The sequence below is a fragment of the Cryptosporidium bovis genome (genome assembly GCF_009768925.1).
Source record: "Cryptosporidium bovis isolate 45015 chromosome Unknown contig_13, whole genome shotgun sequence".
NCBI classification, from domain to species: Eukaryota; Apicomplexa; class Conoidasida; order Eucoccidiorida; family Cryptosporidiidae; genus Cryptosporidium; species Cryptosporidium bovis.
In genome coordinates this window covers 22117-48608 of record NW_027125026.1, presented here as the reverse complement: position 1 = coordinate 48608, position 26492 = coordinate 22117, and the positions used below count along the sequence as shown (strand labels likewise).

At 32.1% G+C, this 26492-nt stretch overlaps 16 protein-coding genes across 16 annotated transcripts; 11 read left to right on the top strand and 5 right to left on the bottom strand.

Annotated features, from left to right (window-relative positions):
- Nucleotides 1-321: 321 nt before the first annotated feature.
- Nucleotides 322-960, top strand: FG379_000547 (GTP-binding nuclear ran tc4; the record flags this gene model as incomplete). The annotated part of the gene is made up of 1 exon (XM_067325958.1): nt 322-960. One exon carries the CDS (start codon nt 322-324, stop codon nt 958-960), a length of 639 nt encoding a protein of 212 aa, XP_067183400.1.
- Nucleotides 961-1449: 489 nt separating this feature from the next.
- FG379_000546 (immunophilin FKBP-type peptidyl-prolyl cis-trans isomerase) lies at nt 1450-2367 on the top strand (the record flags this gene model as incomplete). The annotated part of the gene is made up of 1 exon (XM_067325957.1): nt 1450-2367. The coding sequence occupies one exon, from the start codon at nt 1450-1452 to the stop codon at nt 2365-2367; it is 918 nt and encodes a 305-aa protein (XP_067183399.1).
- A 15-nt stretch (nt 2368-2382) lies between these two features.
- Nucleotides 2383-3459, bottom strand: FG379_000545 (uncharacterized protein; the record flags this gene model as incomplete). The annotated part of the gene is made up of 1 exon (XM_067325956.1): nt 2383-3459. One exon carries the CDS (start codon nt 3457-3459, stop codon nt 2383-2385), a length of 1077 nt encoding a protein of 358 aa, XP_067183398.1.
- A 313-nt stretch (nt 3460-3772) lies between these two features.
- Nucleotides 3773-5147, top strand: FG379_000544 (uncharacterized protein; the record flags this gene model as incomplete). The annotated part of the gene is made up of 4 exons (XM_067325955.1): nt 3773-4309; nt 4363-4653; nt 4718-4931; nt 5032-5147. 4 exons carry the CDS (start codon nt 3773-3775, stop codon nt 5145-5147), a joined length of 1158 nt encoding a protein of 385 aa, XP_067183397.1.
- Nucleotides 5148-5354: 207 nt separating this feature from the next.
- FG379_000543 (uncharacterized protein) lies at nt 5355-5804 on the top strand (the record flags this gene model as incomplete). Its single annotated transcript, XM_067325954.1, has 1 exon — nt 5355-5804. The coding sequence occupies one exon, from the start codon at nt 5355-5357 to the stop codon at nt 5802-5804; it is 450 nt and encodes a 149-aa protein (XP_067183396.1).
- A 245-nt stretch (nt 5805-6049) lies between these two features.
- Nucleotides 6050-7411, bottom strand: FG379_000541 (uncharacterized protein; the record flags this gene model as incomplete). The annotated part of the gene is made up of 8 exons (XM_067325952.1): nt 6050-6168; nt 6225-6447; nt 6506-6666; nt 6726-6795; nt 6858-6933; nt 6985-7066; nt 7121-7212; nt 7272-7411. 8 exons carry the CDS (start codon nt 7409-7411, stop codon nt 6050-6052), a joined length of 963 nt encoding a protein of 320 aa, XP_067183394.1.
- Nucleotides 7412-7813: 402 nt separating this feature from the next.
- FG379_000540 (uncharacterized protein) lies at nt 7814-8819 on the top strand (the record flags this gene model as incomplete). The annotated part of the gene is made up of 3 exons (XM_067325951.1): nt 7814-7888; nt 7978-8468; nt 8549-8819. The coding sequence occupies 3 exons, from the start codon at nt 7814-7816 to the stop codon at nt 8817-8819; spliced, it is 837 nt and encodes a 278-aa protein (XP_067183393.1).
- A 215-nt stretch (nt 8820-9034) lies between these two features.
- Nucleotides 9035-9694, top strand: FG379_000539 (uncharacterized protein; the record flags this gene model as incomplete). Its single annotated transcript, XM_067325950.1, has 1 exon — nt 9035-9694. One exon carries the CDS (start codon nt 9035-9037, stop codon nt 9692-9694), a length of 660 nt encoding a protein of 219 aa, XP_067183392.1.
- A 62-nt stretch (nt 9695-9756) lies between these two features.
- Nucleotides 9757-11436, bottom strand: FG379_000538 (family metallopeptidase; the record flags this gene model as incomplete). Its single annotated transcript, XM_067325949.1, has 1 exon — nt 9757-11436. The coding sequence occupies one exon, from the start codon at nt 11434-11436 to the stop codon at nt 9757-9759; it is 1680 nt and encodes a 559-aa protein (XP_067183391.1).
- Nucleotides 11437-11676: 240 nt separating this feature from the next.
- FG379_000537 (uncharacterized protein) lies at nt 11677-12696 on the top strand (the record flags this gene model as incomplete). Its single annotated transcript, XM_067325948.1, has 7 exons — nt 11677-11751; nt 11799-11865; nt 11903-12003; nt 12077-12122; nt 12201-12298; nt 12353-12473; nt 12629-12696. The coding sequence occupies 7 exons, from the start codon at nt 11677-11679 to the stop codon at nt 12694-12696; spliced, it is 576 nt and encodes a 191-aa protein (XP_067183390.1).
- Nucleotides 12697-13181: 485 nt separating this feature from the next.
- Nucleotides 13182-13782, top strand: FG379_000536 (uncharacterized protein; the record flags this gene model as incomplete). The annotated part of the gene is made up of 3 exons (XM_067325947.1): nt 13182-13232; nt 13258-13338; nt 13387-13782. 3 exons carry the CDS (start codon nt 13182-13184, stop codon nt 13780-13782), a joined length of 528 nt encoding a protein of 175 aa, XP_067183389.1.
- Nucleotides 13783-14859: 1077 nt separating this feature from the next.
- FG379_000535 (uncharacterized protein) lies at nt 14860-16034 on the top strand (the record flags this gene model as incomplete). The annotated part of the gene is made up of 2 exons (XM_067325946.1): nt 14860-14879; nt 15005-16034. The coding sequence occupies 2 exons, from the start codon at nt 14860-14862 to the stop codon at nt 16032-16034; spliced, it is 1050 nt and encodes a 349-aa protein (XP_067183388.1).
- A 277-nt stretch (nt 16035-16311) lies between these two features.
- On the bottom strand, nt 16312-19359 carry FG379_000534 (uncharacterized protein; the record flags this gene model as incomplete). Its single annotated transcript, XM_067325945.1, has 1 exon — nt 16312-19359. The coding sequence occupies one exon, from the start codon at nt 19357-19359 to the stop codon at nt 16312-16314; it is 3048 nt and encodes a 1015-aa protein (XP_067183387.1).
- Nucleotides 19360-20410: 1051 nt separating this feature from the next.
- Nucleotides 20411-21550, top strand: FG379_000533 (STRIN protein; the record flags this gene model as incomplete). The annotated part of the gene is made up of 1 exon (XM_067325944.1): nt 20411-21550. One exon carries the CDS (start codon nt 20411-20413, stop codon nt 21548-21550), a length of 1140 nt encoding a protein of 379 aa, XP_067183386.1.
- A 920-nt stretch (nt 21551-22470) lies between these two features.
- On the top strand, nt 22471-25335 carry FG379_000532 (high affinity sulfate transporter-related; the record flags this gene model as incomplete). Its single annotated transcript, XM_067325943.1, has 1 exon — nt 22471-25335. One exon carries the CDS (start codon nt 22471-22473, stop codon nt 25333-25335), a length of 2865 nt encoding a protein of 954 aa, XP_067183385.1.
- Nucleotides 25336-25630: 295 nt separating this feature from the next.
- FG379_000604 (XPA1 binding-like GTpase) lies at nt 25631-26425 on the bottom strand (the record flags this gene model as incomplete). The annotated part of the gene is made up of 1 exon (XM_067326015.1): nt 25631-26425. The coding sequence occupies one exon, from the start codon at nt 26423-26425 to the stop codon at nt 25631-25633; it is 795 nt and encodes a 264-aa protein (XP_067183457.1).
- Between the last annotated feature and the right edge of the window lie 67 nt (nt 26426-26492).

Below are 26492 nucleotides of genomic sequence, written 5' to 3'. Positions count from 1 at the left end.
ATCTACAGGAATAGTTTTACTTTCATGTTTAAGGTACACTACAAAACTACAAAAACCATCGATATGTAGAATCATAATAACATAAAGCTTTTTAATAACTCGATAGTTTTGTACTACACACTTTTTTGCGTCAAATGTTTTTTTTTCTTTGTGACTAGAGTACCAAGTTGCCGGAAAAGTGGAAGGTTTTTTTTACCGCCTAATCCTGTGGGTGTAGACAGAATATTACTTGAGGTTTAATATAAAGGTAAAAATACCAGACTGACTGGAATCTAAAATTATAGTTATTTTGAGAAAAATTGTGATTTGAATTAAGAACAAATGGCAGTCCAGGCACCAGAGTTTAAGCTTGCATTGGTTGGAGATGGAGGCGTTGGAAAAACCACTTTAGTTAAACGTCACCTAACAGGAGAATTTGAAAAGAAATACATTCCAACAATTGGTGTTGAGGTACATCCACTTAAATTTAACACTGATTTTGGACCTCTTATCTTCAATGTATGGGATACTGCTGGACAGGAAAAGTTCGGAGGACTTAGGGATGGTTACTATATAAAAGGACAATGTGCTATCATTATGTTCGACGTTACCTCCAGAATTACATATAAGAATGTTCCAAATTGGCATAGAGACATTGTTAGAGTTTGCGAAAATATTCCAATTGTTCTTGTTGGTAACAAAGTAGATGTTAAGGATAGGCAAGTGAAAGCTAGACAAATTCAATACCATAGAAAACGCAATCTCCAATACTACGATGTTTCTGCTAGAAGTAACTACAATTTCGAAAAACCATTTTTATGGCTTGCAAGGAGATTGACAAACCAGCCAGCTCTACAGTTTGTCGGACAACATGCTAAGGCTCCAGAGGTTAATATTGATCCAACCTTAGTTGCCCAAGCTGAAAGGGAGTTAAATGAAGCAGCCAATGCACCAATTGAAGATGATGATGAGGATCTCTGAGCCAACATGTAATTTTAACTGAAACATTGATACTATTTTGTTTGGCTACTCTAGCTCTCCATCTAGATTCGGTTGTTTAGAAGATAGAGTGATAAACTTGGCTCAATTTCCTTTAAGAATGCTAATCTATAGGTCAAGTTTCTTATTCAATTCTCTTATTTTATTTCAATCTACTCTCCAAAAGAACTGACGTGCAGATATTTTTGTTTCCATTTTTGAATCTTCCTTTTTCTTTTATTATGATTAAATGTGGATTATATGCATGATATGAGGAGATATACATTGCATAGACGTGTTTCTAGTTCGTACTCGCACCTTGACCCTTGTTTTGAGATCAAGGTGGCCCGCAAGCCAAATTAGGAATGGTGGCGCCAATATACCATCTGTATGTCACCGGCAGACCGTTGACAATGAAAAGTATCAAACCATATAAAGAAAACATTAAATTAATTCAAGTAGGTTTCAGGTTAAACTTTTGTTTAAAAAAGAATGTTTAGTCTTGTAGGATTTATCTTGTCTTCTGAAGATAAATGTGGTGATAACTACTATAAATTTGATGTTTTTGGTTTGACATTATCTCAAATTACTTTAACTGAAGGAACTCAGGTTAACGTATTTGTCAAGATTCCAGATAATGGTAACCGCAAAAAAAAAAGTTTGAGTATAGCAACCGTTACTAAGTCCCAACCAAATGCTTGCTTAGGCCAGCTTGAATTTCCAATTGGATCTGTTGTCTACTGCACTGGTAGTGGAACCGTTTTTTGTGTAGCAAATAAACCGATTCAATCTAATTGTTCTGAGGAATGCTGTGAAAATGGGATTCAAATGATAGACACTGACGGTGAAAAATGCTATGTGAATGAAGTATGCAAAAAAGATGCAAGTAATAGGGGAAGTAACAAAAAAATTAAGGTTTCAGACTCAAAATCAGTGCCTGTCTTTTCTGAAATAGAAAACACAGGAACAAAAATAAAGAATGTTGAGAATAAGACTGTCAATAAAAATTCAGAGGAGGGAACAAATAAAATAACTTCAACTGAAATGATTACTCCAGGATATAAGAGGGAATTCCCAAGTGGTTTAAAATATGAAGTTATATCCATTTCCAGGAACGTGAGATCCGACATCCCCCAGATTGCTCTTTTAGGGAGTAAAGTTAACGTAAAATATGAAGGCAGACTTGCTAAGACTGGCAAAAAGTTTGACAGTGGCACTCTTACATTTACAGTTGGGAGTGGCCAGGTTGTTCCCGGATTTGATCAAGGAGTTAAAGGAATGATTGTTACAGAAACAAGAAGAGTATTTATACCCTCTAAATTGGGATATGGAGTTAGAGGATGCCCTCCTGTAATTCCAAAAAATGCAGACTTGGTATTTGAAATAACACTGTTAAATACAAAACATTAGAAACGTAAATATAATTTACAATAGGCTTTTGTGAGTATCCTTCAAATATATCTCTCTCAATGAACTGGGCAAATCATTTACACTGAAAACAGATCTCAAGTCTAAACCCTTTGAATTAAATTTCTTAATTCCAACTACTTGAAAGTGACCGATCGAATCGTCGTAATAAATCAGGACGACACGTTTATAGGTTTCTTGAGATCCAAGTGTAGGGTAAATGATGCCCCTATTTTTCCAGAATATTATTACTTTTACATTAAATATTTTTTCGATGAAATTAACATCCCATTGATTTCCCCAGTGTGTGTTTCCCTCTTTTGATAAGTAATAATGAACCATCAAAGCCTTTTTGACATTTGTAGAAATATCTACTCCTTTTGAGTGATTGTTAGACATTATTTCCACTGGTGACCATGGATCTTGCCATTCTCCTGCTAACTCCAAGGATACGAGAACATTCATTTGTTCTAAGAAGAAAGTGTCGTTCCATGTTTTTATGAGTAAATTATCTTTTTCTGGTTTAATCGTGTAATTACCCCTTTGAAATATTTTATTAGAGGGAACGTAATCTAAGTAGGAATCATTTGTTAAAGTTCCTTTTGAGTCAACTTCAACCTGAACTAGCTCCTCATTCTCATCAATTCCTCTTAAGATTTCAGAGTTGGTTCCAATAAACTCATCTGCTATCTTAGACCGTAGTATGGAAACGGTGATGTTACTCAGTCTCATTGAGGATATTATCGATTTATAAAGACAATCACCTCCACCACCACAATCTCTATGGCATATCCAGAAACCATAATCTTTTAGCCTTTTTTGCCAAGTTCTAGATACATCTCTCCATTGGTATCCGGACTTTATTGACTTTGATAAAGCATTACAATAGTCATACGGTGGTATTAGATGAGGTTGCAGATCACTTATATTAGATGATAAAACTTTTGATTCAATAAATGTTCGAATCTCAAGTCCATTTTTTTCTATTACTTCATATAACTTGGTTGTATTAAATTTTGCCTCTAAAAGTGGCAGTGAACTAACAAATATGAATAATATTAAAGGAAATGGAGTTATTTTAAAAAAATGAGTCATTACTCTGTCTATAAAAAAAGCTATTTCACTTTCGTTTAGCCATTTTTTTAATTATTCGCACCTTACACATAACGATACTTTTTACTCTAATATGCACTCAAATGAAAACGCAAGCGTATCTTTAGGCGGGAAGCATTCTTTATGGCTTCTTTGGCTCCCAGGTTGTCATGGGAAAAACCACATGAAAAAAAGTGTTTGCTACTTTTCAAGCAAATAAGGTCTAGATAGGGTGTGTTGATGTTATTAGAAGATAAAATTATCATTTTCGTTTAGTTAGAGTGAATAGTATTTCGTGGGTCAGCAGCACACAAAGATGATTCGAGGTTCTGAAGACATTGTTTATGAATATGATCCAGAAAAAAACAATATAAGAGATGAGAATGATGAAAATCTTATGGAGAATGAGAGTGATTCTCTGAAAAAATCGTTTGTTAAGTCTGTGCAAAGTAACGAGCAGATGATTAATGGAAATCTTGTGAAAACAAACTACCTAAAGATCATTCAAGCACTCTCAGAAAATGAGAATGTTAAAATGAGTAGACTAAAAAGTTCTTCAATTACGTCAGATGATTTGGGTGGATCATTAATTCGGATTAAATCAGATATTTCAGAAATTGAAGGGGTAGTAAAGGCATATGAGAACATAAAAAAAGGAGCTGAAAATGCACCCGATGTAAATATTGCGTTCTTAAATGATTCAAGCTCTTTCTTAGCTGATATAGAAGAAATTAAAATGAATTTAAATAGTTTAATAGAAAAACAGAAGTCATTAGAAGAGTCTGCATCCTCTATTGATTCATTAAAAGATCAAAAACTTTCTGCAAAAGATGTTTTGGAGGAGCTTTCAAAGGTAAGTAGAAAGAAATATTTTAATATTCTATACTTTTATATTTCGAATTTTAGTGTATAAAAAACAATGTAACAAATAGTTCCGAAGTTACAGAAGAATTTCAAAACTCAAAACAAGAACTTGAGATTTCACTTGAATGCGTTAATGCCAATTACGATAAAAACATTGATATTAAACAATTGCTTGATTTAGAGAGAAGAGTTTACGAATTAGAATCAAGAATAGGGATAGATAAACTTTCAAATATGCCATATAATGATATTCAAGCTGCGATTCACAACATTTCTCAAAGATTATCTCTGCTTGATACAAACAGACTTGAGGGAATTTTTAGACGTGTACAGGTATGTGAGTTGAATTATTGTGATGACAAACACAATTCATTCGTTTATTTTATCGATTTAACAGGCTCTATCAACATCTATTGAACAACTAAACAAGAAGAGAAAGGAAATTAATGATTCTCTATTTAACGAAACAGACTCAACCAATATCACAAAGCTATATGATATCATACAAAAGTGGAAAAGCACTGGAGCCACACTTCCTTTTATTCTAGAAAGGTTAAGACTTTTGAAGTTATTCCATCAGGATATTTCCACAATTAATTCTAGAATTGCAGGTATGTTTTTTGTATCGGAAACCGTTATTTCTGACTTGTTATTAAATAATTTAATTAAAATAAACTCTATTCAATCGAATAATTGCACATACTGCATTAGTAATGGAGTCTCAACAAGAGGAAGCAGAAAGGGTTTTAGAAACTTGCAAATCGTCTTTTGCAAAACTAAATGATTCTATTGAAAAAATATATGAAAAACTTAAAGACAAACAATAGGAAAACTACACTGTGTTATTTAGTTCGTTTTTTTTTTCATTTTTGCTTTGCATGCAAACTACAGGTTACATGTGGATTACACGTACTATTTACATTACGCAACTACAAGTAAACAATTTCTTTTAGCAAAGAAAATTCAGTTAATTACTTCAATATATTTTGTTAAATTCTTATTTTTATTAGAAATATTGTTTTTTATTAGTAAAGATGAAATTTCAAATAAAGTTGGCATTTTTGTTGTTTAGTTTGTTTATTGTTGGATTTTCAAAGTGTGATGAGAGTGAGAAAGATAACGGTAAGAATGGGTTAAATAGTGAAAACAGTGAATTGTCTGGAGAAAACTTAAGAAAATTATCTGGGAAAGGTCATTATAGCACTGCTTATGAGCCAGTATATGTACAGAAGATGCAATATGTTCCCGTTAAGACATATAAAAAAGTAATGTATACAGCTCCAGAAAAAAGTACATATACTATACCTTCTAAACAGCAGGTGAGATATGTACCTGCTGGGTATGCCAAGGGCGTTCCAAGCCCTCAAATGTATGTTCCAGTTTCGAAAGCAGAACCAAACGTTTACGTTCCAGTTACGTACAGCAAGGGAGGGGTCAGGTATTTGGAAGAGGAAATTGAACAGGAACCTGTTATACATAGTTAAATATAAAACAATTGATTAAAAAATAAGCAGAAACTAAAGGTCTTGGAAGAAGTCATTGTGTATTGTTGACTTTTTTCTCTTTTTTGTGCAACAGTTGGAAGATGAACTTTTGGTGATTATTTCATTGACAATACTTAAATTATAAAAATCAATATTTATTCCATATGTGTGAACTAGTTATATATGTATAATTTTTTTAATAGATTAACAATCAATAATTATTATCAATGAGAGTTTTGATATGTTTAAAATGAAAATGTAATAATAAACTTACTTAAAAAATTGTTTTCATAAGAAATGTCAATTTTAGAGCATTCAATATTTAAATTATTTGAATTTGATTTTGAATTTAATGCTAGTGTCCCTTGGAAAAAATTAAGGTATTTGAATAATATGTAAATGTAGATATATTAAACATACCAATTATTTCGTTTGGAAAAAACTTGGCCACTTTTAAGATGCCATCACTTGTAGATATGATTGCAAACTGATCCTGATATATCTGAAAATGTTCAACACTGTTGTCATTTTCAAATCCATCAACAGCAGGTATGATCATACGATCACTACAATCTCCAAAGTTATCCCAAGAAAAAAATAAAAGATTTCCTTCATCAGTTCCGCAGACAAGTTTAGTATTGTTCTAGGTGAGTATTAGAAATTATAAGTCAATACGAAAAATAAAAAATCAGTAAACTTACGCGAATAGGTTTTGTACAAGTAATATTTTCTTCCTGAGGGTCGGAAAGGGCTATTAGATGATCTTTATTCTTTTTTGACACAATACTTCTAGTATCGTATATTCCTAGAGTGTCTCCAGAAATTGCTACTAAAGAATTCTTGCTCCCACAATGGTATAAATCTAAAATAAATCGTAAATTTGTTGTAAAATTAAATTTTTTATGAATACAAAAAACATACCATTAACGCATTCTTCATAATCTCTGAATTTTGAAAACGGCTTGCTACTTTTTTCACGTAGATCCCAAATCTAAAGCCGAGTTAAATGACACAAATAAAATATTTTAGTATTAAAGTAAAAAGAAATCCTACCTCAATATAACCGTCATCATTCCCGGAAACAATGATGTTATTGTTAATAACACATAATGCATTTAGCCCAATACCGCTAACAGTCAAAACAAGTAATGATAATAATAATATTGTAAAGGAAACGCACCTTTTTGGAGTTTTCCATAGAGGCTTACCAGTTAAATCAAGTTTTACAATTTCACCAGTGTTGTATATCGAAATTACATCATCTATGAAATAAATATTGTTAGCATTATATGTTTACATAAGAAAAATAAACATACCGTTAATAAATTCAATATTTCTACAAGAACCTTTTTTACAAAAAATATTTGTAATTGTTTGAATCTTGTTATTTTCAAAATCGATATCAATTCTAGTATTAAATTGGAATCAGTTATACAACTTGTGTATTATAACCTGCTTTGAACTCACTTGCATATCTTTCCATCTACATGACAGGTAAATAAAGAGTTGAGAGTATCATTATATTTGCAATCCATAATAATATCGACTTTGTTTTTTGAAACAATAGGTATATCATAATCATGTAGAGAAGTAGTGAATGACACCATTTTTACGAATGAATATACATTTGTATATATTTTTCAATATCTACATATGAATCAAAGTTGAAAAGATAAAAGAACTTGGCGCCATACTATTTTCGAATCTAAATATAATAAACGTAACAATAAAAGTAAGCAAAACATGGTAATATATATAATAAAGGAGTAATTATATGTAATTTAATGAGTCCTGTTTCTAGAGAGTCAAAGCAAGTACTTGATTTATAATATTTACATTACAAAATTTTTTAGATCAAAAACAACAAAATATTCCGAGACCGGTATAGACAGTACCTAGAAATTGATGATTATGAATAAAAAAATTAATTTTTCTCGATTTATCATTACTGAAGGTTTTAATTAAATTTCAGAACATTAATTTAGTGTTTTATTTTGTTTTTACGAATTATGGGGGATGAAACTCAAAAACAAGAAAGCGAATTATGCAAGCCACCTCAAAAAAAGTTTTATAGACAAAGAGCTGTAAGTTTAAAAATTAATATGAATTTAGATAGCAACTTTTCAAACTCTTGAATTTGTTTTTAATCAATATATGATTGTTTAAACGAAAGCATTGCAATCCATTAGCCGACAATTATATGATACATCCTATTAGTCCAGAACATATAAATTGGGAATTACACTACCCAAACTATTTTTCTGATGGAGATGAGTTTAAAAAGATAATTCATTTGAATACAAAGAAATACCCTATAGAATATGACAAAATTAAAGTTAATAGTGAGAGAAGTAATGAAATTGCCAAGAATATTAAGTTTTTAGATGTAGGGTGCGGCTATGGTGGATTATTAGTTTGGCTAAGTGGAAAATTTAAAGATAAACTTTCGTTTGGAATGGAAATAAGGGAAAAAGTAACTAATTACGTTGGTGAGAGAATTATTTCGATGCAACAGAGAGGTGAAGGAAGAAATATTAGTGTGGTCAAAACAAATGCAATGAAATATTTACCAAATTATGTGTCTAGGCACCAATTAGAGAAGATATTTATATGCTTTCCAGACCCACATTTCAAAAAAAGAAATTGGAGAAGAAGAATAGTTAGGTAAGTTAAAGTAGCGAATATAAAAATAAAGTTGACTTATCATTATATCTTTCATTCAAATCTGCCATAAAATATTTTAGTTATTCAACTATTCCTTTATTTTGGTATTTATTACAAGAAGGAGGATTAATTTATATAGTTACAGACGTTTATGAATATTATGAGTGGGTAAACAAGGTAATGGAGTCATTTAAAACATTATTTGAGCTAAATTCTAGTGAAGATAATTCATCAGATCCATGTTTAGCTGCAATAAGTACAACTACGGAAGAGGCAAAGAAAGTTGAAAGGTCTAATTCTCCCTCGTATTCTTGTGTATATAAAAGTAAAAAATTGGAATTTATACATTAATTTGTAAATTGTGTCACTAGAAACATTAATAAAAGTAATATTTATAATTGTAATGATATTAGTTATTATGCTTATAAATATATTTAAAATATTATTATACATGCATGTGGGAGCAATTTAAGTTACATGTCTGCATGCAATTAAAATATTAAATTTGGCAGTTAGTAGAGGAGTTAATGTTATAGAAATTTGAGAGGAAAAAGCAGGATTGGATAATGTTTACACGTTTAACTTTGTTATTATTGACAATATTTTTGATTTTCCAAGGGACTTTTACATGGATTCTAAATTTTGATTTAATTCCAAATTCTGAGTCCAATCTTTTTCCTCTTGAATTAGAAAGATGCAAAGTAAGCTATTGGACAAGGTATGGTACAGAGTGTATGGATGGGTGTAGTATTTTTGGAGAGTTAAGATATGGACCGAATTATTTGTCAGGAAATTCAATGAATGAAATTCCAAAATCAATAGGAATAAATTGTAAAATGGATAATAAAGGTAAGATGGATATATTTGATAAATTAGAAATGTTTGATTTATGGATAGATACTGACGTATGCTCATTTGAATATCAGACTGTATTTGATATTATCCAAATGAAAACAACAATAGACACAAAAACAAATAAATCCAGACTTTTAAACAGAGGCAAAGCAAAAATACTACATTTAGATAGTTACAATACAAAGGAACTAATATATATTGGAACATTTAGTATGGATAGTTTAGATAACTTACTCAAATATAGAGAATACACAAGGTCATACATCAAGTACTCAATAATAGTAGACTTATTACTGTTGTTGTTACTTTTGTTGAATACATTGCTATACAAATATAGGTTACACAAAATAAAGAAAATAAGAAAAAAATGATAGATGTAGTTTGTTATCGTTGTAAGATGGAATAACTAAATAATTAACTTTTATTCTATATTCTAATTATTTACTGAAAGTTTCTCAAATCTATCAGCTAAACTCTCTGTTTTTGCCTGTTTCCACAATTTAGCTATTTCCTTCAATATACTAGGTGGTCTCCTGGATGGTGTTTTTCCTTGAGAGATATCTCTTTTATATTCGGCGAATTTTTCCCTGACGAAATTGGAATAGGCGTTCTGTCTATTTTTACTTATTTCATCTTTATCTTTTTTAAAAGTTTCGTGACTTGCGTTATTGTTTTTGGCAGTTCCAAATTCGTTTAATGTTCCCTTTCCAATAGATGCAATACTCCCATTACACCTAGAACATGCAGCTTCATGGGCATTATTTATCTTTTTTTGCCTTCCGAATATTTGGTGACATCTGAGGCATTGATACCGATATTTGTATATTATTTCGTAATTATGGTAAATTTCAACTTTCAGTTCTGGATATATTTTTGTTGCTACTTTTCCCCACTTGAGAAATACTTGGCCATGAGGAGGTTTTATACACGAATCTAATAGAAATTGAGCAACATGACAACATTCATGTAATAAAGTTCTTTTGAGTCTGTATTCGCAATCCAGAACATATTTTGATAGTTTGATGACCACTCTTTTTGAATTATCATTACCTGTAATAAATAGTGTTTGAGCAGCAGTCCTCTGCAATCTCCCAGTCCACTTTATTGGAACTTGGTATGGAAGTTTATTATTAAAAACTTCTTTATTAAATATCTGGTACCAGAAATTTGCGAGAGAATCTCTTTTTTTAACAAATGAAGCCTCTGAATTACTTTTTTTTTTCCTTAGTACAACATTCTCAACAGGTTTTATGACCTTTGGAGTTGTTATTTCATCTCCAGAAAATAAATTGTATTTATTTGATTCCCCAGTTAACTCATTTTCTTTTTCAACTTCCCTTTCACTAAATGAGTCTATTGCTGTTTTCCATTCGCAATAATTTAAAGAATCGATTGAACTTTTTAAATCAGAATTTAAATCAGATTCAAATGAAATCCAAGCTATATCGTTTTCGAAGCTGCTTGCTCTTTCATTCTTTTCATCAATAAGTTCCGGACCTAAACAAAAAGATGATCTTCTGTTTTTTAATTCTTGTTTCAAATCCTCATCTGTATCTGAATCGATTATATTCAGAAATTTTCTTGCATTGTTTTTTCTCCTAACTGAGGATTGATACTTTATAGATGGCCTTTGTGGTATATTTTCATTATATTCGTCGTCACTGTTAAACTTGTAGTTCCTTCTTCTAATTCCTACGGTGCTGCAGTAGTTGGTCTGTAAATCATTGTCATGGGGCTCAAATTCGCTTCTTGAATGCACACATGGTTGTACAAAGGTTTTATCTAATTCTTGTTGGAACCCAAATGTACTGCTATAATCATCTTCTATTTCAACGCTATTGCGTTCAATTTCACTCTCATCGCTACTTCCTATATAGTAAGCTCTTCTTACGGAAGTTGCGAGTGATATAGAGGGTCTCGGAAAATATATATTGAGCTCAGTTTTGTTATTGTAGTATTTATTGTCATCATCGGACAACTGTTCTCTCTGTGGTGTGCTTAATACATTCTCATTCTCATCTTCCTCGAGTTCGCCGCTTTCTGAAGATATTAAGTAATTGTTATTCCCAGTTTTCCTCCTAAACGAACTATTTAGTATTGAAGATGAGTACATTTCATATTTTTGTGTCAAAAAAATTATTATTTTCACACAAGTTTATTTGATGATTCTTTTTCTTTTTTAATTAGTAATTTCATGCTCTAGTTATTAATACCGGCATAGTGAAAAATTATGTACCGGTTTCGGATTAACATAGCACACAATTAACACAATTTTTTAATAATATTATATTATTGAAGACATTTCAATATAATTATTATAATTAACGTAACTGACATTTGGATAACAATTTAAATGATACGAATTTTTTTTATAGCACTGCTTATATTTTATTCATTTTCAAATATTTATTCATCTGAACAAACAAAGGTATGAAATTTAAATAAAAACAAATTAGTTTACTTGATTTTTATTAGTTTGAAGAGAATAATGTAATTGAAATAATTCCAAATAAGCCTTATTATGGAGTTGAAGTAAATACTGGTATGTTTTTTTTTCTATAATCGTTTGCCTCTTATAGTTTGTTACGTATTAAATACAGATAAATCCTATATTATTAAGATCAACACAAAATATCTAATAAACTCTAGATATCAACTTGAATGTCATTCTGCTGGACCTGTAAGTTAAGATATTTCAAATAGAATTTACAATTGCAGTTATAAATTGATGCCGATAAAAAATTGCATTAAAGGACCCTCAAGGAGAGTTTATTATAAAACCATTCACTGAAGATGGAGGTGGGTTAGCGAATATTAAAACTTTATTTCACTTTCTTTTTGCATTATATTTGATATTAATTTCAAATTAAATTTTAGGGCCAGAAATGAAATTAGGAAAACCAGAACTTATCTTAAACAGGTTACTCCCTAATTCGATATTCTATTCAAGAGGTGGATTCTACACTAGCAAGCTTGTAAGTTTAATGGGAGAATTTCCACCAGAATTTTAGAAACTAAACAAAATTTAGGAAAAACTAGGTTACGTTGAAAACGGTAATGAAAGATACATTGTATTTGAAATGAACCTGAAAATGAAAAAAATTACCTATAGTCAAATAATCGAATCGAAACCTATTCTAATAAGTCTCAGTAAGTATTCGAACCACATACTTTCAGTTCTATACTTTAATTTACGAACTTAGAGTTTGAACACCTGAAATATGGATTCCCAAGATCCGTTTATCAAATTATAGGGTCAATTGTACTAACTGTGGTGCTGACATTTCTTTTTTTCAACTTATCAGTAAAGTACAATTTAGTGGAAAAAGGCTCAATTTTTATATTCTCAGACAAGAATAGGAAGCGAGAATAAGTGCACAACATAAAGAGAGAAATACAGTACTTAATCTGTATGTATTTAATACTAGTGCGAATTTAAATATATCTCAACATATCCATTTCAATAATATACTAACTTTAGCGTTTTCGCGCAATTTGGCTCCTGTAAACCTGTTATTTTATTCCGTCTCGTGAAAGCAAATATATAATATGCCTATTTAGGCGGTAACGCAATTTTTGTAATGCTAGCTTATTTAGCTAGTGTTAATAATAACAAACATAAGCGGTTAAATAGTGGTGAAATAATGAAATATTTTAATTTTTACGGTAACAGATTAAATGTCTACTATGAAGAACAAAAGGAAAAATAAATAAATGAATAGTTAAGGCGCCCATATTAGTGTCCGTCTCCGGAATGATTGAAGTAAATAATTCGTTAGTCATTACAAGGTGAAAACAGACGAATAGATTGTTTTCTTTCTTTGTACTTGAATTTTAAATTTAGAAAAATAAGAAAACATGGCACCAAAAAAGAAAGAAGTTCAAACTGCTGACGTTCCTTTCCAACAGGTAGGTTTAAACGAGAGATTTACAGGGAGAAGTCGTGGTTGGTTATTGCCATTCCCACATCGAGAAGTTATCCAAGAAGTCGTGGTTTAGCCTCTCACTTCTCCCTGTAAGTTGTTATATTGCAACATTGACATAATTTTTTTCTATTTTTTAGGTTCGTGAAGGCCAAACAAACTTTGCAGTTGCTCATATATTTGCATCGTTCAATGATACATTCATACATGTCACCGATCTATCCGGGAGAGAAACTATTGTTAGAGTAACAGGTGGAATGAAGGTCAAGGCAGATCGTGATGAGAACTCACCATACGCAGCTATGATGGCAGCAGTAGATGTTGCTCAAAAATGCAAGGAATTCGGAATTCACGCCTTACATATTAAACTTAGAGCAGTAGGTGGTGTTAAGTCCAAGACAATGGGCCCAGGAGCTCAATCTGCCCTCAGAGCTTTGGCTCGTGCTGGGATGAAGATTGGTCGTATTGAAGACGTCACTCCAATTCCAACCGATAGTACGAGAAGGAAAGGTGGTCGTCGTGGCCGTCGCTTGTAATTCATTACTATTACTATCTTTGTTTATCACAACTTTCCGGTGGTTCCTAAGATGCAAACATCTGGGGATTGAGAACAACCACAATTGGAAGTTTGGGTTAAAACAAGTGCTTGCTTACTTTACGGCATTTAAATATTGCACTCGTTTCATGGCAAGCAAGTTCCTAGATTCTGTGAAACAGGATTATGTGGAATTGTCGCTTAATACTGACAATAGACGATAGTATTAGTGATCTACTATAATGTTGATAATAATTGCACTTTTTGTAGAAGTACTTTTTACTTGATATAGACTATCTGATTTTATAGCTGTTTTCCTCCATTTATTTATATCTTAGTCAATACACTACAGAGATTTCCAAAAACAATGATTATTTGCATGGCAGCCCGTTTGCTCTGCATTGTGAGCAGTGAGTAACTATTACTACTTAATCTAACTCATTCCTCATTATTTATATACTACCCTAAAACTATTAAAACGACTATTTAAATGAAAATGTGATTTAAGAGTGTTATTATGGTATAGTGAAGTTTTGTTTCCTAACCCAACACTTCTGATAATGGCAGAATATTTAAAAAATCAAAATCACTTCAAAAACAATTCTTTGAATCTTTCCATCCTTTATATTTTTCAGAGACAATTTTTATTTTCTAGATCCAACCGGTATAAAACTTGCGTGTATCAAGTAATAAAATCATATCTAACAGTAAAAAAAAGATAAGATATTGGGCAGATGGTCAAACAAAAACAAATACAATTACAAACACTATTAATTTGGTACCAATAATATAAAAATATCAATAATGTTGCTTTATTATTTTAAATAGGTTGTTTTACAAAATGTAGGTTCCTATATAAATGGTAGACATAGTCGCACGTATAACATATATGGTAATTGTACACACAAGAAAAATAATAGCAAAAGAATAAAAGTGAGAAGATACGGATAAGGAATAACCACAACATAAAATATAGATAAAGGATAAACCTAAAAAAAGAAATACGTAGAATCTAAACTTGAATAATAGTACCAAAATATATTAGTTGGATGTTTGGTATAAAATAGTGTGAGCAGATATGGGTTTCATTTGTCCATGGTAAGTTTAACTTCAGTTGATAAATCGAGGGCGATTTGAACTCTGTTGATGTGATTATTTCTATATCATATATTAACTTAATTTCCTTTTATTTATTTTCTATTAAAAATATTGTAAAATTTCAGTGCAAAATTTTTTAATACAGTAGAGACAGAGATAGTTAGCAAGGATGATACTAAGAATAGGAACATAACGGAAATTGTTTCTTCAGGGTCTGAAAGTGAATCAGACTGCGATGATGTAAGAGATCACTTGGAGGTTCCAAAGAACTTCTTAACTAGAGGGCCAAGGACAAGTGTTAGTGCTGAGGCCTATGGTACTTGGAATAAGATGAAGGATTTTAAACCTCCAAAGTATCCAAAATCTACAGAGCAAGAGAAGAGAATTCGTGATAAGTTGCTAGAGAGTTTTATGTTTACAAGCCTAGATGAAGATGAGTTGGCTACAGTAGTTTTGGCTTGTGTGGAAACAACTGTTAAGGAAGGAGCTGAAATAATAAAGCAAGGTGACAGCGGAGATAAATTATACATTATAGAGAGTGGAACAGTTGAATGCTTAAAAAATACAAGCACTGAAACCAACAAACATCTGTGTGACTTACATTCGGGAGATGCCTTTGGTGAGCTTTCTTTACTTTACAATTGCCCAAGAGCAGCAACTGTTGTTGCAAAAAGCGATTGTCTACTTTGGGCCTTGGATAGAGAAACATTTAATCATATTGTAAAAGGGTCAGCTTGTAAAAGGATAAATACATATGAAACATTCTTGAAAGAAGTAGAGATTCTTAAATCAATGGATGTTTACGAGTTAAATAAGTTGATTATGGTTTTAAAGAGCTCAATTTTCGAGGATGGACGAGAAATTATTAAACAAGGTGAAGCAGGGAACACATTTTATTTAATTATCTCTGGCAACGCTGTGGCTCTAAAGGACAATGTTGAAGTAATGAAATATAAAAGAGGTGACTATTTTGGAGAGCTTTCTTTATTAAGGAACACTCCAAGAGCGGCCACAGTTAAGGCAGTAGGAAAGTGCAAAGTTGCATACCTTGACAGAAAAGCCTTCAAGAGGCTTTTAGGTCCAATAGAAAATATCCTAAAGCGTAACACAGAAAAGTACAATAAGGTTATGAAAAAAATAAACAGCAAGGTATAGTTGGAGTCAACTGGAAAAAAAAATTGTGGAAACAAAGGTTTTAATATCGTAATGTTTCACTAATATGAATACTAGTACATTCATTAATATCACTTAAGATAGAAGTACTGTATAATGTAGATAGGAAACAAAATAACGTTAATATGATTTAGTGTTCATTTAATTTCTTATTATCGACTTAAAAAAAAAGCGATAGTTTGTATTTAATGCACCAATAAAACAATAAATATTGTATTAGTATTAGAGTTTTACCAGACACATAGAAAGATGCTGTTATTTACAACAGCTCAATTCCATTTGAATCATTATCATTAGAGGATGAAACGTTAAGATCATTACTTGAAGGGGGTGGTTGTATTTTTGGGAACTGAATATTTGAATTATTACTATTTCCAACAGAAAAAATATTAGTTTCAAAAGGATCAAAAGTAACAGAGGTTTCAGGAAAGGTGTCATTTTTTGGAATTGTCGGATTGTTTACATTGAATAGTGAATATGAATCTATATCTTCCTCGAATATATCTACTTCGTCGAATACAGGATCTGCAGCTGCATTGTCTATATTGCTATTCAAAGATCTTTGTCTTTGGGTTAAGTTCGAACTAGAACTCATTCTGTTTGCTTTATTATCTTTCTCATTTTTGAAATTGTCTGAATAATAATTTCCTGTGGCTGCTAAAGTTGAAGACATATTGTAATAGTTTGAAATGGGATTGTTTTTGCCATTTCCAGCAATAACACTATTATTTTCGTCTTCATCTTCTTCGTCCATAAATATGTTATTGTTAAAGTTGTTCAATACAGAGTAATCATCTTTTTTAGCGTGAGCATTAGGTTTTGAATTAAGTATGATTCTGGAATTATCACCATTTAAATAAGCAGTTATGGTACTAATAATTCCTTGCAAAGAAGAACTCCTTCTTTTGGCAGCACCCAGTACACGATATTGAACGTTCTTATAAGCGTCGAAACTCGCTTCTTCCAATCTTTTCCAGTCTCCAAATATTCCCTGCTTTAACATAAATAATATCACAAGTATAGCAACGATTAATACAATTTTTGCGTGAGAACTTGAAGGAGCATGACTTGGACATGGTATTGCAACTGGTGGAGGTACCCATCCTCCAATACACGAATCACCTGGAAGTTTTCTATAGGCAGTTACGTAAAATACTCCAGAAGAAGTGCATTTTCCAAGCAAGGCATCACTCAAAACAATATCTACACTTTCAGGTCTACACTGAAAACTTCCAATTTGCCTTGAAAATCCAAACTCACAAGTAAAGTCTTCTTCTGTACATGCGCATGTTTTTTTCTCTATTGGCCTTCTAAAGTCCTGTCCATTATAGCATTCTGCTGTTTGTTTTTTTCTTGTGTATATTAGCTGTTTTCCAAGAATACAATTTTCCGAATTTTTTCCATCAAATGGACTCCAAGTTTCATAATCCGATTCAGGTCTATCTGGAGTAGTTGGCCCAACGCATTGAACTTGTCCAAGAGTGTTAAAATCAAGATGGTAAAGAACACCAGATTTTCCTCTTGAACCATACAAAAGGAATTCCATTGATGAACTATTTGGCTCTATAAGAATGTTGTCAACCTGTAAGGGTTTATTTCCTAACTCGAAATCGTACCAAGAAAGGCCCTCATTCCAACTAAAAATTACTTGGTTCGTTTGCTTTAGGTCGTTTGCCATTACAATTAAGCCACCGAAATCTCCCAGTTCATATATAAAGGCTCCTTTATGAACTTCCATCCATGTATGACCACCATCTCTTGACATATAGGTGTTTATTTCATCATGTTCAAATGATAGATGTGATCCAACATTACCCGTTCCTAATATAATTCCGACAGCATTTTCAACAGAGTAGAAGGGAGCGAGACTTTGATAATTACTTACTCCATGAAGATGTAAATAGCAACCACTATCAAAATTACAATCAATCACATTTCCTCTACTATCATGGGAGGGGGCTCTTAGATATGACCACTCTCCACCCTTGTTATAGGTAATTACTGTTCTAACTGGGATATCAACTTTTCCAGGTTTCGCTGACTTTTGCTTGTGATCAACCTCTGAAATATCAGCATCTTCCTCATCAGTATCTAAATCTGAGAAATCATCAAATGAATTGAAATCATCAAAAGCTCCAGGAAAAGGATCGAAATCGTTATCTTTTACATTTGCAATGTAAACCCCCTCTAAAGACATTATTCTATCAAATTCACACTCACCATTTGTGGTTCTCACATTGTTCATCAATGAAAGTGCAAATCTAGTTCCTTGAATGTTACTTATATAAATATGCCCTGTACCCTTAACGGAATCATCACCATGATTTACATGTAACATTACTGTCTTCTCTGAAGTATCTAGGATTGTATAGCTTTTCTCAGTTAACGGATGTGGAAGTTTTACTTGATTAAAAGTATAAGCATCATTTGTAGAAACCATCAATGAAACTGTTTGGGACTCAAAGTCCTGAATTTTAGCCACAAAAATATAACCATTGGAGGCTAAAAATTTATTTCCACCCTCAACTGGAGTTTGAATATGACTACCATAGTCATCTGTATAAGAAAAATCTATTGACTTCATCCATCCACCATGTCTAGGTTGATCACCTTGCTTCTTTCTGTGATGAGTAAAAAAGACCCTATTTACATTTACATTCTTACTACCATCCCAATGGAACTGTACAACATAGTCAGTAATTCTCAAATAAGTCGCTCCTAAATCCTTTGTAACAAATAATTGGTGAACACATTTACCTGAATTATAACTCTTTTTTAAGCTTGAAGCAAAAGATTTATTACATCCTTCTGTCCATGATGAAAAAAGCGCATACTTTGCCTTTGTTGGATGAAAAATCCAGGTATGTATGGTTCCCGAGTGTGAGATTCTTCTGAATGTCTCGCCTGCATTTGTTGATATAAAATGTAAATGTTTTGAACCAACCATTAATACAATATTCTTATCTACTGGATTAACTGTTATTGTTCTTATCAAAAAAGTGCTCGATTTTGAGTAACTTGAACCTCCACTATAAGAACCGACTGAAGCAAGTCTTGCGAAAACATCAGTTATATCTCTCCAATTTTTTCCTCTGTTAGTTGAACGGTAAACATGACCTTTTTGTGTTCTTGCAAAAACAACATTATGATCTGTCCCTGCCCATTCAAGAAATTCTATCGGACTGTCAAATACAACCTCGCTTACACTCACTTTTTTCTCGCCATTAACTAAAATCGCCACAAAGAATATCACAAGTACCACAACAATGGTTATCAGGGAGAATTCTCTATTTTTTAATTTTGCCATAATAAGTCCGCCACCCTATTAAGTATACACAATTAACTTTTACTCTTAGTTATATATAAAACCTTAATGTGAGCAGTTAATGAAATATTTATATACACTTCTTATCCACTTTTTTTTTGATCCTTTTTCTCACAACGTTTATTTTCTCCCCTTGGTGTTGCAAGGGGACTTTAACCCAAACTATGGCGCCAGGTAGCTATATAAATAATATTGTTACCTCCGAGGAATTGATGAAACAACTGATTATTGAGCAAAATTTTCAATCAAATTATCACTGAACCTTAATTTAGAAGAAACTATTCTTGAATTTAATCAATTCACTATAATTTTGTTTTTCTTTTAATCAATGCACCTTTGTCCCATAAATAACACATTTTGCCCTTAGTATACCACCCATATGAACAAATGATTGTGACAAAAAAATGCGTATGAATATTTCGTTCATACAATGACTAGTTTTATATTAGATTAATTAAGAGAAATAAGTCTACCGGTAAGAAAACAATTTTTAATATTCACAAATAGGCATTATGTTTTGAAGCAAACATTTGGGAAATATACAAATCACTCGGGCTTTTCCCTAAGAAAAGAGTGAATAATACACCTTCTAACAGTCAAGACGAAGGGACTAGTGCGGCTGGAAACTGAATTATGAAATGCAGTGCATGCCTAAATTCATCAGAGAATTTCCCCTCAAAAAGAACGGGTAGTTATTAGAGTTATAGTGAAACTTATAGAACTGGTATTGTGTGAAAAGTATGGAATCTAAGGTGAAAAAAAACAAAAAATTAGTCTATTTAAGTAAATAAAGTTACCTCGTGTTTTATTTTTATGCGTGCTCTATTTATATTTACTGCCTTTTAAGCCTTTAATTAAAATGCTCCGAGTGGAAAAACGTGAGCTAATCACAGTTTAGGCGCGAGCGGTCTTGAAAATCTAGGTACATTGTTTTGAATATTTAAAATCCCCAAAAAAAAATTCGAGAATATAGTAAAACAAAAAAAAACTGTTTGCGTCTGGATTTTGATGTAATTGGATTTTTGGTAGTTTAATGTTTGGATGGAATAATATTTTTTCAAACTTTTCTAAGTCACCGGACCCAGAAGGTAGTACAGAAAATGAGGTGTGCAAAGAATTTATGAATATACCAGAACAATTCATGTGCCCTATTTGCTTAGGAGCTTTCAATGGCCCCTGCACACTTCTCTGCTCTCATTCCTTTTGCATCTCCTGTGTAAAAGGTTCCAAAGAATGTCCCATATGCCGTTCCACGCTATCTGAGAACCTATGGTTGTCAAAAGATGACCAGCTTATTAATCAGAAACTAGTTGCATTAATGAGGAAGACGAATATTAAGTGTCATTGCGGGGAGGAAATTTCACTTTATGATGCGGATAGTCACGCTATTATTTGCAAATATTGCAGAGAAGATGGGATTCAGGATTCTAGGGAAAAACTTATATCTTCTTTAAATAACAAAAGTCCGGGGAATACATCTGGAAGCAGTGTTGATCATGTGGATGGTTTTCATAACAATCAAGGCTCTACTTTGAATGGATCTCAGAATTCTCGTAATGCTTCGAATTCAACCGGGCCGAGATTTGTTTGTCCTATTTGTTTGATGAACTCAAAGATTGCAAATGGTTCATGCGCGAAATACACAGTTGAATCGTTAATAAATCATTGCGAAAATAGCCATGAGGATGAATTAAACAGCAATTCTTCCGAAGAAGGTTCTGATAATACTGCTTCAAACACTACAATGTGCCCAATTTGTGTGCATATTGGTGATGAAAACGCAGAAGTTGAGTGTAAAAATTTCATCTCTCATTTGAAATCTAAGCATTTGCTAATCTCGACATTCCTAGCGGCTGCAAGAGCTTCTTTGAACATGAGCGACGCTGAGTCAAGGTTCCAAATGCTTGAAGATATCCTTTTGCAGTATGCCATTAACAGATCTAGATATGAAAGCTGTATGAATTCTGGAAGTGAGCTTGAACGGATTATTAATGCTGAGCCCATAAGTATTGTAGAGTTAGATGATCGGGAGGGTGATATGGAAGGAATTGAAGTGACAGTTGGAAATGGTGAGATGACTATTGATGTTGATATATGTGACGATGAAAGCACAAATACAGACGAAGATTTGAGTAGCAATTCTCCAGAATATCCTCGTCGGAGTTGCAATTAGGATTTAAGTAAAATCAAGAAATGATTTTTTTTTATCCCAGTTCTAGTAGTACTTTATAATTCCTTTTCTAAAATCAATCACTTTTATAAATATTTTTTTTATCACAGTACATTTATTCGTTGTATTTTCATAACAAGATGTTCCTTCCTGCCTTCCCCTCCCCACATAAATAAAAGTGATCTCAGAGCTACTTCTAACAACTCTAGTTAATTCAGTTTTGTACCGTTTAAATCTCATAATTTCAATAAGAAGGAATATATTTGTTAATTATTGTTTTCTTGTGATATTGTGAGATCTCTAAAAGTCAGCTACATATCCTCTATTTAATTTTTAAATATAAAACGTGAATTTATGAGTTTGGAGAGCATTCAATAGAAACGATTAAAAGAAAATAGGTATAATTTTTTTTTTCTAGTTTAGAAAATAATACTTAGATCAAATTAGAAAAATATAAATTAGTGGTAAAAATAATCAAGAAAATATTTATATGGATTAGATCTATAAAAAAATTATATTCCTAAACACTTGGCAATTATTTTTATATATGCTACTTTGCGTAATAAAAATAAAGTAGACGCGTGCGTCTTATGCAAGGTAACGCACAAAACGTATAATATAATAAATATAGAGGAAGGAAACCAAGTTAAAGGATAAGAGTAAATACAATAAATTAGGAATATCTCGATAAATTAAAAGTAGTTGTTTAATCATTTAAATAAGTAATTAATTTTGCTTATTATTAAAGAATATTACTTACTATAATTTCAATTTTTTAAATAAACAACACTTATTTAAGCATTAATACAGATCAAGGAGTTAAAATTTATTATGAAGTTATAACATCAAATACACTTTTAAACAGTGCCAATTAAATTAACTTAATGAAAGTAAGCTGTGAAGTGCTTATAAGTTAGTGCCAAATGGATTCCACCCATAAAAGCGATGTAGATGAGAATGAAAGTTATATTGGGAGTGGAATTGAAAACAAAAATGGGGTGACAAATGAATGGGATGAATTTCTATCACTTTACCAGATGAGAAATGAAAAATTTAACAATGACTATAAACTTCACAGTAGGTTTCATAGAAGAAGCAAGAGTGGTTGGAGAAGTTTTGTTAGGATGATCATTAGTTCTTTAGAGTCATTCTTTATAAATGAATCATTTATAGGTATTAGATATCTAAAATTGGTTTCGTGGGAATTTTCTATAATTATCTGTGATCTCCTTTGTGGTCTCGCAGAGGCAGCTCTGTCAATTCCCCAAGGGCTTTCATATTCCTCGTTGGCAAATGTTCTTCCTTCAATGGGGCTATGCAATGGAATTCTTCAGCCGATAATTTATCTTCTTATTGGGTCATCATTATATGTTTCTATTGGCGTTAATTCCGTTGAATCTATTGTGGCAGGTTCGGCCGTTGATTCTTTAATAGGAAGCGGTGCTCCTCCGGAGATTAGATCAGAGTTATGTTCTTTGGTGATCTTTTTCCACGGAGTTTCTTGTTGCCTCTTGAGAATATTCGGACTAGCACACTTTGTTGACTTTCTTTCTGATTCAGTACTTCAGGGATTTCTTTCAGGAGTTGCTTTTTCAATAATAGTAAAAGAGCTTCCATTTATGTTTGCAATCGAACCTCCCCAAATTAATTGCGTACCAATAAGGGCTCTCTTTATTATTGTAAGTAATCTCTCGAGTATCAGTTGGCAAGCAACATTATTTTCCATATCGGCTATTTTTTTTCTCGAGTCCATTGTTTGGATTAAGGTATATATGAATACAAATTTTCCAATTCCCTCCCAACTCATAATAATAATTATAGCAAATATTGCTAGTGCTCTGATATCACCTAACATTCCAATGATTGGACTTATACCAAGGTCCAGTCTACTTGTTCCCAATAACCTCACCTGGTATCCTCCAGAGGAATATATCCAGCCTTCGAGCTTGGATTCTCTGCCTTTTTTTACTAGGGTTTGGATATCTGCTCTCCCTCTTACCTTTATTTCCTTTTTTGCTCACTATTCCACTGCTCAGAGTATGGAAATCAGGTCGCAAAAAAACTTATACATGAGTGGAAATAAGGAATTGTCCATGCCTACCTCTGACAGTAAGGGTGAAAAAATGGGTGTATTTAATCGAAAGGTGAGAGAAACAAGTAATTTTGAAAGGATTTATTCCGAAGATTCTAGTTCATCTGAGGAATTAGGGAGTTCCAAGGTCGCGGTTGAACTTAAAAACAATAGATCTCCCAATTTATACAACGGCGACTCGCCTATAACTAGTTATTTAGAAAGATCAGCCAATACATATTTGTTTAAAGAAGAGAATGGTCCACAAATTTATGGTGTTGAGAATGAACGTACTTTCAAACAACCTCGGGGTGATATAGAGTCAAGTAATGAATTTGGCTTTTTTTCAGATACAGACGTTTCTGTAAATGTTTCTCCAAACAGAGAAGTTAATATATCTTTAAATATTATTTTTGAGACCAAAAAACGTCCATATTCTTTCAAAACTAAAATTAATACTACATATGAAAGCGAAAATTTGGAAAACGAGAAAATACATAAAGATGAAATAGGAGTGATTGATGATGAAGATTGTTCTTCTGTCGAAGATATAGGGCATTATAGTAGAGACATGAAAGATAATAATACTCTCATAGGAATGGATAGAGATTCTTCATTGGAAACGGCAGAGACGATTGTTAAAGATACTGAAAAAAAAGATAGTATGAATGGAACAAAAAAAAAATATTTTGCGACAAGATCCTTATTTTCAGTTGGAACGGAAATCCTGGTTCTTGGAGTTGTGAATATAGTTGGTTCTTTCTTTAATTGCCTTCCAGGGGCCGCATCCTTAGCGAGGACTAATTTAAACTTTACATTGGGAGTAAGATCACCCCTGCATAATGTGGCCTACTCAATGGGGGTTTTATTAGTCGCCATGTTTCTTCTGGAATATATTCGTTTTCTTCCAGAGGCTGTGCTTGGTGCTATAATTACTCAGGCTATGATCAGAATGGTAAATATTAGTTACTTTATTGAGCTTGTAAAAATGAAAAGTATCGATTCCTTCTTCTGGATGATTGCCTTCGTTGGGACAATAACAGCTGGAATAAATTATGGAATTATCTTTGCTCTTGCTTCTTCAATTACATATCTGATTAAGTTTTTATATAGACCAAAGTTTGAGGTACTTGGAAGGTTGCCAGGTACCTTATTGTTTAAAAGTGTTGAGAAATTCCCTCAGGCAGTTCAACTACCTTATGTTAGAATAGTTAGGTTCGAAGGTCCTCTTACATTTATTAATGCTGAAAGATTCGTAAGGAACCTTGAAACTCTTATTGAGGTTTGGCTTGAAGATGAAGACCTAAGTAGTTGTGAAAAACTCGGATCTGAAGATAGTTATGATTGTATATCGAAAAGTCAATATTTTCCAAACATAACTAATTCTATCAATTTTGGAGAAAGGATTCCCACAATTATTCAAGATCTAAACGATAATCATGTCGAAAGAATAATAATTATAGATGCATGTATGATAAACGAGATAGATTATACTGCACTTCAAATTCTTCAGAGATTCAATTACCATGCTAAAAAACTAAATTTCCAAATTTGGTTTGCTTCATTCTCTCATCCGAATTCCGGATTTCTTTTGAGATCCGGCTTCTATGATATCATTCCTCTTGTACATTGCTTCGTTGATCTTTCTGAGGCAGTGGCAGCTGCACAAATCTGCATCGGAAAAAGATATCATCAAACTGGAAAGTCCGTCTTTTGAATTGGAGTTAGTGAAATGTGTTTTTGGAGGTATAACTTTAATGTAGTTTTAGTAATTATTTAAATATTTATAATTACGTTTTTTTGATGTATATTAAATACTATATTTTTTTGTCTTCTATATATCTCTCATATACTGAGCCATATAGTTCTTCGTTAGGAACTAAATTAATGTTACTTTCAAGTCCAAGTGCGGAATATTCCGAATATTCACAAAGCATTGAAAATCTATTCGAAAGAAAAATAAGTAATTCAATAAGCTAAAATGTTGTCATTTTTAAGAGTAAAAAGAAAACTCACCCATTTGATTTATCTATCAACTGTAGTACTTGTATTACAGAGTCCTTGTCATTAATATCAACAGGGACGAATTGCATAATACAAGAGTCCTCCACTAGATCTGCAAGTTCAGCTTGGAATTCCTTATACTTGATAAACATTGGATGATCACCTACTTTCGATTCATGTTGCCAATAAGTCAAAAGCTGGTTTAAATCCTCCAACTGTGAAAAGTATTCAAGCTTAAAAGGAAGGTCATCACTTAAATACTTCAAGAGGTCTATTTTTGAAAATACATTAACATATGGAAGTTCTATAGACATCTGAGCAGAGAGAGTGACTAGTAAGGCTGAAATATAGTTTGTTGGAGAAGAGAGCATTGTGCTATCAATTAAATGTACACCTGTCAACCTCGTGTCCAGCTCCTTTGAGATGATATCAATTATTTCTCTGAGTACGTAGTTGTGAGTATATAACTCTACCTGACCAGGAACATCAATTAATATGTATGATGCAGTTCCTGCTTTTTTTTTAATTTTTTCTATTAACCAGTCAATATTTTCTCTTAAGTACTCCATAGAGTATATTAAAGCACCATTTGGTCCCAAGCCTTGTTCAGACATTATACTCTCGAAGTTTGTTAATTCCCTTACATCAATATCTGGTAAATAAGGAATGTTTTCATTTGCTGGATCTAAATTAATTATAATATTTGGACGATTCAACGCTATACACATTTGGTGCATTCCATAGACAAATGTGGTTTTACCAGCTCCTGGTGGGCCTATAACCACTTGACCAAATAAAGTCATCTCGAATGAACTAACTGTACATGAAAGTTACAATAATAATTACTTTTTAGAGAGTGATTTTGGTAAT